The sequence below is a fragment of the Sceloporus occidentalis genome, unplaced genomic scaffold, assembly GCF_023333645.1.
Source record: "Sceloporus occidentalis isolate IW3139 unplaced genomic scaffold, rSceOcc1.0.p SCAF_1, whole genome shotgun sequence".
NCBI classification, from domain to species: Eukaryota; Metazoa; Chordata; class Lepidosauria; order Squamata; family Phrynosomatidae; genus Sceloporus; species Sceloporus occidentalis.
The window spans coordinates 249,493,082-249,506,266 of record NW_028316981.1 but is presented as its reverse complement, the minus strand read 5'-3'; the positions used below and the strand labels follow the sequence as shown (position 1 = coordinate 249,506,266).

Sequence of the window (13,185 nt, the reverse complement as noted above, 5' to 3'; positions counted from 1 at the left end):
GCTTGCCCTGTGGTGCTTTCTCAAAGCAAGTTAGACATTAAATTTCTATAGCCTTTTCCAAAGCTGAGTTAGGCCCTGTGCAGACCAGCCATTAGGGCCAGCCAGGGGGTGGAGTCGGGGCATGGTGTCCACATGACACACACCCCGACTCTGTCCTCAGAGTGCCATGGTGCAGGGCGCCACTCCACACGGCACACAGCATCACAGTGCTCACAATGTCTCTAGCCGCTGCCCCTTCTTCAGTCAGATCAAGGCAGCAGCAACCGCACACAGGGCCTCAATCTGCCCTTTCCAGGTGTGAAAAGGCCCGTGCAAAAAGTGGTTCCTTTTTTGCACCCTGGAAAGGGCGTGACAGCCATTCCCATACGTTGCTTCTTCGGCGCGGTGTCATGTGGATGCAGTGCCAGACGAGTGCTGTGATGCCACACACTGTGTGGAGCAGTGCGTGGCGTTATAACACCTTGGGAGGCAGGGTTGGAGTGTGTGTCATGTGGACGCGATGCCTCGACTCCACCCCCAGGCCGTCCTTAATTGCTGCTCAGAAGAGCCCGAGACAGGTTCCCTGAAAATGTAAAACTACTACCTTGTTAAGTGGTCCTGTTTTGCTTGCAAACTGAAAAACATTTGTCTATACAAGTTTAATGTTAGGATGAGGAGGAGGATAGACCAATGAGAATTCTAGTGTCTCCAAGCTCTTGCATAGTATTATAGTCCCTAGGGCACCAATGACACAGTTACAAGAATCAAGACAGTCTTCTACTATATTTTAGTCAAAGAAAGAGATGCATACTTCTCCATTTTAGAGTATACTGAAATACCCTTTTTCAAATGCAGATCAGAATTCTAATGTGAACATGATAAGGTGATAAGGTGTCCTATGCCCAATAATTTTTAAATGAGTCATACAACACCAAAAGTACAAAAACAGCTTTTTTTTTTTAATTCTGATTGCCAAATTATTTAAGGCAGGTATAAAAATGAAAGCATTCAATATACATTTTACATAAAATAAACTAGATTACAGCATAAAACAAGTAACCAGGCAATGGCATTAAAGTCTCTCTTCTAAAACGGGATAATTGTAAACATTAAAAAAAAGACTGCAGGACTATTCAAGTAATAGAACAATCACAGACGTCTTCTGGTATGCAGGCTATTGGGTTATTTGCCATTCAAGATTATAAAAAGGACAATTCATTATTCACAGATGCTCATTATTTCCCCATTTAAAATCTGTACATTATGTACAACACAGTTTTTGTGGTACTGGCAAGCCCATGCCTTCCAAATGTATATTCTTCACAATACACAATTACAATGAAACAGTTAATACAGTAACATTTTACACTGATGCATCTTAATAGGAGCCACCAAATAGACATCTAAATTGTACCAAAGTGTCATTGTCATCATCACAGTTACCCTCTACTGAGAGTTGTGGGCAATATTAGAAGGGTATGCAAGATTCAGGCACACAGATACATAACATTAGTTATTTACAATTTGAGAAAAGCATAAGGAAGGAAAAAGAAACAAACAACCTTTTTGTGGTTAACGTTTTCTAAACAAGACAAATACACTTCTTTTCATTTACTTTGTGGTTTACAACTTAGCAGCAGACTCTTTGTGTGAGCCTGATTACCAATACAAAAAAGTAAAGAATATATATATATATATATATGCGCATATATATATATATATATATATATACATATATATATACACATACACACACATATATATATACACAAAGAAGTCTAAATACAGCAACATTGGTTACTCTGTGATAAAAATCTGCAATTTACAAAAATGAAATGACTGGTTTTTGCCTGCCATTAAGGCATTTCAAATTAACACCATGGAACTGATGTCTGTAATAAAGCGCTTTTTTCATGTGATCCAGTCACATGTTGAAGTACATTTCCATATTTATCATTCTCTGAAAAACAAGAGAAAACAGAAAACAGTGGTTTTAGAAGGATATATTTTCAATCATCTCTCAACAATCTCAATAAAATGAAGAACAGAGAGTGGAAAAAATGAAAAATGTTGTAACAATATTGGGAGGACTTGAATTAACCCTGCATTTAATTATATATAAGGTTTCCATTTCCTTTGAAAGGTCAAAAAGTAATACTGTTTAAAAGTCCATGCATTATTTATAAAGAAATACATATCACATGTTATGTGAAGACAGAGTGCTGTATTTTCTACTAATATAATAAATAAATAAATAAATAAAAATTTTATTTATATACCGCCCTTCCATAAGATCAGGGCGGTTTACAACAATTAAAATACACGATATTCAATTAAAACCATACCAAAATTACATAAATCATACAGTAAAACGAAATCAAAACAAAAGCAAAAACAAAAGCAAAAACAAAAGCAAAAGCCCCCGGGTTAGCCAATCCATTGCCTGTGCGGCGGGGGGGGGCCTATGGGGCCTTAATCGGGGAATGCTATTTGAAACAGGTAGGTCTTCAGATCCCGTTTGAATTGGGCCAGGGAGGTAGCTGAGCGGAGCTCTATGGGCAGCGTATTCCAAAGGGCCGGGGCGGCGATGGAAAAAGACCTCCTAGAGGTGGAGGATAATCTCGCCCCGGGAACCCTAAGTAGTTGCTGCCCAGATGTTCTGAGGGTGCGGGGCGGAATGTACGGGGAGAGGCGGTCCTTCAGGTATCCTGGGCCCAAGCCATTTAGGACTTTATAGGTCATCACCAACACCTTATATTGCGCCCGGAAGCGAATGGGCAGCCAATGGAGGTCTTTTAAAACCGGTGTTATATGGCTGGCCCTGGACATACCAGTAACCAGCCTAGCTGCCATGTTCTGCACCATTTGAAGCTTCCGGGTTTGGTATAAGGGCTGTCCCATGTAGAGTCCATTGCAGAAATCCAGTCTCGAGGATGTGTCTTCTCGCAAGTATACAAAATTTCAGATGTACATGTGGATTACAAAGGAGCATACACTACATACACTAAAACAACTCGAAAGCTCTAGCTACTCTGTGAGGTTCTAAATGACTTGCTCTGACATGATGGGCAAGATATGTACAAATATTTCAGAAGAACATAGTCAGCTCCAGTGATTAATTATCTATGCTATGATAACAACTCAGTGGAAACTGCTATGGTGAATAGAATAATGCTGCTATCAAACAAACAAAGCATTTGTGATATAAGAACAAAAATCTATGAAGAACCTTCGTTTTCAAACACTGCAATTTGCCTTCCCCACCTTTTCCTATTAAGATATCTGCCTGAGAATAATTTGTGGTTTCCAGGATATTTACCTTCTTTGTGCAGGAAACATACCAGATGCAGATGCCTGAGCAGCTACCTGCTGAGTGGCAACAAGGGCAGCAGAGGTCAGCCCTGGAGGAAAGATGAAACAGTGTATCTTAGTGGATGCATTTCCTCAGTTTGCTGGTCTTTGGGAGAGTCAACAATAGGTACAGACCTGAGTTTTAATAAGACATGAATCACAATAGCACTGCTATACTCTGTGCAGAAGGCATACGTAATTATTGCAGGCAAGCCAGAAAAAAAAACCTGCCTCCCTGTTCTAACCAGCATGCCTTCTTAAGATTCCACCTAATAGGCATTTTATAAGGAAGAAGGCATTCCGCCTTATTGTATTCTTTTCCAAGTACTGCACTGCATGGTGCTAAATGGCTTGTATGAATTCTTGAATAGGAAGCTCAGTAGAAATAATAGGCACCAGGAAACAACAAGAATCAAAAGCCACAGTGAGTTACAGCAACGACGTGGTAGCTACTCTGAACATAATACTTTCAATAATAGCTATCATTTTAACATTTTCCCTTTTGAATGCACATAATGTATCCCATAAGGCATATGGACCCACTGAATTGCATTCTGAAACAGTGAAGACTTCTACACAAGAAAGAAAAGGAACTGCTAAGGCACAGAGTGAATGTAATGAATTAATGCTATTAAAACTACAAATACTATAGCAGTTCTTTTCTGCATGTGAAAAAAATATCCTTTTAATATTCATAGAATACAGGGGCAGAGGGGAAAAAGTACCTTTGCATTATCTTACTATGAACCCATCTGCACCTCAATTCATATGTGACCTGTAAAAACAGTCCTGATTCTGGAGCCAGAAGAATTTTAGGACTGACTGGTAGGTCTTCTCTTACAGACAACTGCTCCAACATATTTTTATTGTGTATATGTGTTCGTATAACTGTCTGCAAACAGCAGTTAATAAGGAATACTTTACTTCAAAAAGTCATTTAGATGGCTCTTACCAGTTTAATTCAAGTTAACACTTTACTTTGAAATATTCCTGTTAGGCTTCATAGTACATCAAGCATGTTAACAAAAAGGATTTTAAAAAAAATAAAGATACTGTCATGCAGAAACAGGAAAACCTAATCTCTAAGGTTAATATCTCTTTATCCCACTATATGTATAATTCTTTATACCAAGTTCCCAAAATGAGTACAATCATTTCAGTAGTTCTAAAAAAAATAAAAAATAAAATAAAAGAAGCTGCTGCTGCTCACCTTGAAATGGGTCATATTGACCTGGAATTAGTGGGTAGCCCATTCCAACATGAGTGTGGTGATGTGTATGAAGATGCCGCTGGCTAAAAGGAGAGTGACGATCTCGCTCCCGCTCTGCTTCTCTTTCACGCTCAGCTGTAGATTTCTCCACAGGCTGAGAACAAAAGGGTGTTAAAACAATGTCACACTGAAAGATCCATAAAATGATGTGGTTTACAATTTTCTCTCTGACTCAGGATACTTTTATGCATGTCTATGTGCCTTCAGTCACCAGTCGACTTATGGCAACCCCATTTACTTCATAGGATGTTCTAGGCAAGGAATACTCACTCAGAGGTGGTTTTGTCAATTTTTCCCTCTAAAATATAGCGTACAGCACTTGGCATTCCTTGGTGGTTTCCCATCCAAGTACTAACCAGAGCTGAGCCTGCTTCGTTTCCTAGATCAGTATCTAGTGCCATTAGGGTATTTAGGCATGTTTTACACTTTTACAGTACAGCACATTTAATTTCTCAACAGGCATGATGCTTTGTAACAAGGCACTGAAGGATTTTTCAGCATCAAACAACTAGTCCAAACTATTTCATTTCTCATCAACACTGTAGATTTAACCAATTTTACATTCAGTTGATGTCTGGCACCTCCAGTCTGAACCACTGGCAGGCTATGTCAGCTTGCTGTAGGGTAACTACAATTTATTCTGGAACAAAATCAGCACTGCTTGAGAAGCAACAGCCCCACCCATCCTAATTTTAACATAGGTTAGAATGGCCTTTTGTTTCAACAATTAAAATGAAAAAACAAAAACAAAAACAAAAAACGGGGGTGGTGGACCTATTAGAATGGTCCACCCACGAAGGCTGATGGAACCCAAAAGGTTCCAGGAAGCCTTAGAGGGGTACATGGTTGGAAATGACGGCGACTCTGTTGATGCCCTGACTGGTATCTGGGATACCAGTCTTTCCAGGGCTATACACAGTATCGCTCCCAAGCGCCCTCTCAGGCCCGCTTCCAAACGAAAGCCCTGGTATACGGAAGATCTCCGGGCGAGGAAGTGGGTTCTGCGATGGCTAGAACATCGCTGGCGGAAACACCTACGCTTAGCCGACAAGGCTCTCCTAGACCGCCTTTTGGAGGACTACGGAGAGGCGATACGAGCAGCTAAGAATTCATTCTATAGTGCTCATGTTGCGTCCGCGGAGTCGCGTCCAGCAGAGTTGTTCAGGGTGGTCAGGGAGCTAACTCAGCTCCCTCCTGCCCCGAACCAGATCCTTGAACCTTCTAAGGCCTGCTGTGACCATTTTAACGACTTCTTCGCAGATAAAACCTCTCGGATAAGCGAAGGTCTTAACGCCGGCATTAGGGCAGAACCTAGAGTAGAGGTATCCAGAGCCTCCGTGGACTCTATTAAACTGGATCAGTTTGAGTCTGTTAGTACCGATGATGTGGACAAGATCCTTAGAAGTGTTCGGAAGACAACCTGCTCTCTCGATCCCTGTCCCTCATGGCTAGCGGCTCAGGGGGGACCGGTGGTAACTTCATTGTTACACCGGATCATTAATACATCCTTGAGGGACAGGCAATTTCCATCAAGCTTAAAATTGGCCATAGTAAAACCATTGCTTAAAAAGCCCTCCCTCGACCCCCTGATGCATAATAATTATCGGCCTGTTTCGCTACTGCCATTTTTGGGGAAGGTGATCGAGAGGGCGGTTGCAATCCAGCTTCAATCGATCTTGGATGAAATGGATTATCTGGACCCATTTCAAACCGGCTTTCGGGCGGGCTACGGGGTTGAGACTGCCATGGTCGCCTTGGTCGATGATCTCCGTCTGGGCATTGACAGGGGAAGCGTGTCCCTGTTGGTGCTCTTGGACATCTCAGCGGCTTTCGATACCATAGACCATGGTATCCTTCTGGAGCGCCTGGCAGAGGTGGGAATCGGGGGCACTGCACTCCAGTGGTTCCGATCCTACCTCTCCGGGAGGTTCCAGATGGTGCAGCTGGGGTCCCTCAAGGAGCCATTCTGTCTCCCATGCTTTTCAACATTTACAGGAAACCGCTGGGAGAGATCATCCGGAGACATGGGGCACGGGGTTATCAGTACGCTGATGACACCCAAATAGTTTTCTCTATGTCTCCGACTGAGGAAGTGACCAGGGATGGCATCTCTCCTCTCGTGGCCTGTCTGGAGTCGGTAATGGGCTGGATGAGGGAAAACCGACTCAATCTGAATCCAGAGAAAACGGAGGTGCTCGTGATAGGTTCTCCTGGCCCGGGGATGGCGGTGGTTCTGCCTGTCCTGAACGGGATCACGCTTCCTGTGAAGGACTCGGTGCGCAGTCTGGGGGTGCTCCTTGATTCGTCGCTCCACCTTACATCACAGGTGGATGCGACAGTCAGGAGCACCTGCTATCAGCTTCGGCTGATACGCCAGCTGCGTCCCTACCTGGGCCGGAGGGACCTTGAAACAGTAGTACATGCTCTGGTAACCTCTCGCTTGGATTTCTGCAATGCGCTCTACATGGGGCAACCCTTGTACCATACCCGGAAGCTTCAATTAGTGCAGAATATGGCAGCCCGACTGGTTACTGGCATACCCAGAGCCAGTCACATAACACCAGTGCTTAAGGATTTGCACTGGCTGCCTATTCGCTTCCCGGCGCAATACAAGGTGTTGATTATTACCTATAAAGCCCTAAATGGCTTGGGCCCAGGATACCTCGAGGACCGCCTCTCCCCATACAATCCGCCCCGCACTCTCAGAACATCTGGGCAGCAGCTATTGAGGGTCCCAGGGGCCAGACTAGCCTCTACCTCAAAGAGGACTTTCTCCATCTCGGCCCCTACCCTCTGGAATTCCCTGCCCATTGAGCTCCGCTCGGCTACCTCCCTGGCCCAGTTCAAAAAGGGGCTGAAGACCTTCTCATTTAAACAAGCATTCCCAGATGCAAGCCCCGATTAACCCCTCCCTGCCCTCTACGTCAGCAGTGGCACGCTGGCTAGAATGTTTTTATTGTATTTTATTGTGTTATGTATTGATAACTGTATGTGTTTTATGAATGCTGTACACCGCCCTGGTTTTATAGAAGGGCGGTATATAAATAAAATTTTTATTATTATTATTATTATTTATATTTTAGAAGCATGCTGCCAAAGACCCACCACTCTGATTGTACCCAATATACACAGTTCTAAAGCAATAAGAGATGTCTTACAGCGGGAGACTTGCTGCGATACTGGTTGGCATGCTGCTGCAACAAATCCAGTGCTTTAGATTCAGTGGTTGATTTTACGCTGATGCTAGGGCTGGTACTGACTTTTTCCACCTCTTCTCTCCCGGACATCTTCCCATAAACAGGATAATGAAATCCTGGCGAGAGATAGGCCCCTGCAGATAAACAATAAATGTCATATCAAGTAACTGTTTACATTGGGGGGTGGTGGTGGTGACAACTCTAAATACATCCAATTCAGATTACAAAAGTAATATGCAAGCAATCTGATTTTCCTCCCGCACCTCATATAATTCATGCTAATGAATGGAGGGTTATAAAGAGGGTTGAGCTTAGAGCCATTTCCAGCATTTATGGGTCCTTTAAAGTGAAACAAATAGTAAGCATAATGGTTCTGACAGTAAGTGCTTAGAATATTTTTATAGGCAATAAACTATCCTTCAGCATAATGGTCATACCAGAATGTCAATGAATCCTCACTGTTTCTGTATCTGGGAATGTTGACAGTTCATAAAAAAGTAACAGCTTTTGTTAAATTTCTTTCACTCCTAGAACTTTGTAAAACAAATCTCAACTGTGAAACTTCTAATTTTATTTTGCTACTAAAAGGGGGTGTCAAATAGAATGGCTACTGTCTCAATTGTGCCTGCTTCACCAAATTTCAATACATACCTGGATAACTGTGCATGAGAACAGGAGATACAGCCCGGTATGCAGGATGATTAGGATCATACATCTGTGGATAAGGGTAAGCGTGCAAGTACTGTATATATGACTGATGCTGAGTCATTGGAGAGGAAACAGCCACTCTAGCACCCCGTGACTCCTTCCAATTTACAGGAGTCTTTCGATCATCATTTTTTATCTTGTTCTCCTCCAGCGACTGGGAATCAGAACGCTTCATCTCCTTAGGCTCCTCTTTAATGCTGTTTAATGAGACAGGAAGGTTGGGGAAGGAGGCTTCCTTATTAGGTGTTTTTCTGGGGCTGTCTTCTTTTAACTTTTTTTCTCGTTCTAGTTCCTCTGTTTTCTGCTGATCAAGATATTTTGGTTGATATACATAATGATGCCACGTTCTTGTATCTGGGTCCTAATATAGGAGGAGAAGGGGGGGAACGTTAGTTCATTTTTAAAAATGTAGTGTATAAAAGAAACATGTTCACAGCTACTTTACTCCAGCAGAGCAGTGTGTGTGTGTGTGTGTGTGCGCGCGCGCACACACACACAGAAAAAGTGAGGGGGGCACAACCTAAGAGCTACTTTATGCTCAGTGTTCATTCGATGGAAAAGCTGGCCCACTGCCATATGACATGAAAACTGTATTAGTATAGTTGCAAAAGCACTTTGCTAGGCAGCACAGGACAGGAGCTTAGTTTTGAGTAATTACATTCTGTCGGCCCTAGAAAAATAACATTTTTGGAAATCTGTAGCTAGAAAATACAATTTGGTGAAAACCTGAAATACAGATAACACTTAAAATAATCAGGCATAACCTTAGAGTGCATCAAGACTGATTTAAAAGAGCAGAAAGTCCCAGATTTATTCTTCTTCTTTCTAATTTTAATTTTGATATCCATTAATATTTTTTTTACCCCAGAAAGTTTTCTGTCAGCTCCTAGTACTTTTTATACCAGCTCCCAGGTCATGTTATTTTAGTTAAGGTAAAGGTATTCCCCTTTGATAAGGTTGTCAAGTCGTGCCTGACTGTAGGGGGTGATGCTCTGTTATTAAGCCGGAAAGCCAACGTTGTCAAAGACTACTCTGTGATCATGAGGCCAGCATGACTGCAAAGAACGCTGTTTACCTTCCCACCAAAGTACCTGTTTATCTAGTGGTAAATAGCGGTACCTATTTATCTACTTGTATTTGCATGCTTTTGAACTGTGAGATTAGCAGAAGCTGGGACTAGTGATGGAAATTCACTCCATCATGTGGCACCTGGGCCTTGATGTTCTTGATGATCTTGTAATCAAGAGAATCAGCGTCTTAACTGCTTGAGCCACGGCATTAACCCAGTATAAAATCAGAAAGAACAGGAACAAAACCTGGAACTTTTCAGTCAGTCTGGTTAAACCCATCGTTTATTTCATTATTATTTTTTTTGTAAAAGAACGTCACTACATGTAACTTAGTAGATGAAACTGTATATTTTGGCTTATTTATGAAAATGTATAAATATAAGTGGCTGAACTTAATCCAAACTATGATTAAAAATATGCACTGTTTTAGAGGCAGAAGTAAAGAAGTTAAGTTCATTTAAGTTTGGGCTCACTAGGAAAAGTTTAAAATAGAAACTACCAACAATAAACAAATAAAAAGCACTGGACTATGATTCTGGAGACCAGGGTTTGAATCCTGGCTCGACCATAGAATCATAGAATCAAAGAGTTGGAAGAGACTGCACGGGCCATCCAGTCCAACCATCTACCATGCAGGAAATCCAAATCAAAGCATCCCCGACAGATGGCCATCCAGCCTCTGCTTAAAGACCTCCAAGGAAGGAGACTCCACTACACTCCGAGGGAGTCTGTTCCACTGTCGAACAGCCCTTACTGTCAGGAAGTTCTTCCTAATGTTGAGGTGGAATCTCTTTTCCTGTAGCTTGCATCCATTGTTCCGGGTCCTGTTCTCTGGAGCAGCAGAAAACAAGCTTGCTCCCTCCTCAATATGACATCCTTTCAAATATTTAAGCAGGGCTATCATATCACCTCTTAACCTTCTCTTCTCCAGGCTAAACATCCCAGCTCCCTGAGTCGTTCCTCATAGGGCATGGTTTCCAGACCTTTCACCATTTTAGTCGCCCTCCTTTGGACAGGCTCCAGTTTCTCAATGTCCTTTTTAAATTGTGGTGCCCAGAACTGGACACAATATTCCAGGTGGGGCCTGACCAAAGCAGAATACAGTGGTACTATTACTTCTTTTGATCTAGACACTATACTTTTATTGATGCAGCCTAAAATTGCATTGGCCTTTTTAGCTGCCGCATTGCACTGTTCACTCATGTTCAACTTGTGGTCTACTTGGACTCCCAGATCCCTTTCACATGTAGTTTCATTCAGCCAGGTGTCCCCATCCTATATCTGTGCATTTCATTTTTCTGCCCTAAGTGCAGTACCTTACATTTCTCTGTGTTGAATTTCATTTTGTTAGCTTTGGCCCAGCTTTCTAGTTTATTCAGGTCATTTTGAATGTTGATCCTGTCCTCTGGGGTATTAGCTATTCCTCCTAATTTGGTGACATCTGCAAATATGATAAGTATGCTCCCAATTCTGTCATCCAGGTCATTGATAAAGATGTTGAGTAACACTGGGCCCAGGACAGAGCCCTTTGGGACCCCACTGGTCACTTCTCTCCAGGATGAAAAGGAGCCATCTTTGAGCACCCTTTGGCCCATGTAAACCCATTGGGTGACCCTGGGCAAATCATACTCTCTCAAGCTCAGAGGATGGCAATGACAAATCTCCTTTGAAGAAACTTGCCAAAAAAACACCATGATAGGTTCACCTTAGGATTGCCATAAAATGACTTGAAGGCACACAACAATGACTTGAAGGCACACAATAACCAATTCCTAACTAGGGTTACAAAGAATGACCAGGATGAAAGAACTATATCCATACTAGGAAAAACTTTAGACTTCTTCACTTTCAGCTAAAATCTTTGCCTCACAGCCAATCTTTTTTTGAAACTAAAGTCAAGAAGGCAGTGCGAAGTGCTGTTCAAGGAACAGGTCCTTTCATGTATGTTCCAGCTTCTTGGGCCACGCCTGAAATAGCTATTTGGAAAGTGGCCTGTACACAGCTCAGCATTATCACACAGGAATAAAAAAAACCCCTCATGGTCTCCACCAGAAAGGCTGAGAACAGAAACACTTTAGGGTGCATCTACACGAGGGAGTTTCCAACCTGGGGTACCCATACTCCCAGGGGGTACGGGGGAAGGAATTTTAGGGGGTGTGATAAAGATACTAATCTGAATCTATATTAAGTTCACTTTTGTCAGTCAAGAAAAAAAAACTTGGAGTGTCCAGAATCCATAGGCAGACCTGTGGATTGCAATCTGCAAGAAAGTGACACGTTTTTCTAAAATCATGTTAGAAGGAGGCGCAAAGAAGTAAATAAATGTTATGTTCACAACTGTGATTTACTGTTTACATTTTCTTCTGAATCAATTAGAATTTAATTGTTCAATTTAAATTTGCCTTTTATGTATTGAGTTAAAAGCTTGGTTTTTTAAGTTCAATTTGTTCACCCGCAGTATTATATGTGGTTCAATTTCTGATTACAAAATTAGAAATTAGATGTCTTCATCTTCAAATGTGGTATTACTTTTGTAGGAGGTGCGAACATTAATCAAACATTTCCTAGGTGTGTGGAGCATAGAAAAGGTTGGGAACCACTAATCTACATAGGAGAAATAATACAATTTGGCACCACTTTAACTGTCTATTTTACAGAATCCTGGGATTTGTAGTTTTGTCAGGAGCTAGCAGAGAAGGCTCAAAACCTTGTAAAACTACAGGATTCCATAGGCTGGAGCTACAGCACTTAAAGTGGTATGAAACTGGATTACTTCTCCAGGATGCATGCATAATTAAGGAGTATGAGTATATTTCAGCATTTCCTTATGTAGGGTTAGTAATGCTGAAGCCTTCAAAAATGGACTACAAATACTGTAATCAATGAGACAAAATTAATTATTCTGTACCTATATTTAGTTAGGCACCAAGTTCATTCCAGAAAATAAGGCATTACATGTAGATTTAACCATACTAATGTAAGCCCTACTGATTTCAGTAGGTCTCTATGGCCTGTTACAGACAGCCAAAATAAAGCTGCTTCGAGTCACTTTGGAGGTATGGTATTTCAATGATGCATGAGTCCTAAGAGTCTGGAAGCTTCACCAAAGCCGCACTCCAGTCCTAAGGACTGGAGCGTGGCTTTGGTGCGGCTTTTGGACGCTTAGGACGCATGTATCATTGAAATACCATACCTCCAAAGTGACTCGAAGCAGCTTTATTTTGGCTGTCTGTAACAGGCCTAAGGTGACTAAACTGGGATCTAACCCAATGCAAGCTTGAAAATCCTGGCATGTTGGATTGACCCCCAGGCAGTCTTCACATCTCTGGGCTTTCACATTAGTTGTGGTGGTTTCTGAAGACTGTAGCCTTAGAATTCTATTGGAATAACTAATTTTAACGAGACAGGAGCAAGCATGTAAATTATACAGAGCTTTAAAATCAAGAATGTTCTTGATAATGCTCACACTTCATGCAATTCAATATAAATACACTGACATCTCAGGTTTTTCCAGAGAAAAGTGAATTCAACAACCTTCAGACTCATAACATATAGATGAATATATGGTAATCCAGATTAATGAATTTTCCTATTAAACATGGACTAAGGC

At 41.8% G+C, this 13,185-nt stretch overlaps 1 protein-coding gene across 8 annotated transcripts in view; it reads right to left on the bottom strand.

Moving 5' to 3' along the window:
- Positions 1–952: 952 nt before the first annotated feature.
- Positions 953–13,185, bottom strand: part of ZNF608 (zinc finger protein 608) — a 152,165-nt gene continuing 139,932 nt past the window's right edge. For 7 of the 8 annotated variants that reach the window (XM_089491553.1, XM_089491538.1, XM_089491514.1 and 4 more), the window contains 5 exons: positions 8,449–8,866; positions 7,759–7,931; positions 4,541–4,694; positions 3,299–3,380; positions 953–1,939 (listed from right to left, as the gene is read on the bottom strand). In XM_089491553.1, coding sequence (XP_089347679.1) covers positions 1,933–1,939; positions 3,299–3,380; positions 4,541–4,694; positions 7,759–7,931; positions 8,449–8,866 — 834 coding nt within the window. In that variant the 3' untranslated portion in view covers positions 953–1,932. Of the gene's footprint in view, positions 1,940–3,294; positions 3,381–4,540; positions 4,695–7,758; positions 7,932–8,448; positions 8,867–13,185 lie in introns of those variants that run through there. The other variant, XM_089491546.1, reaches the window with a different exon arrangement.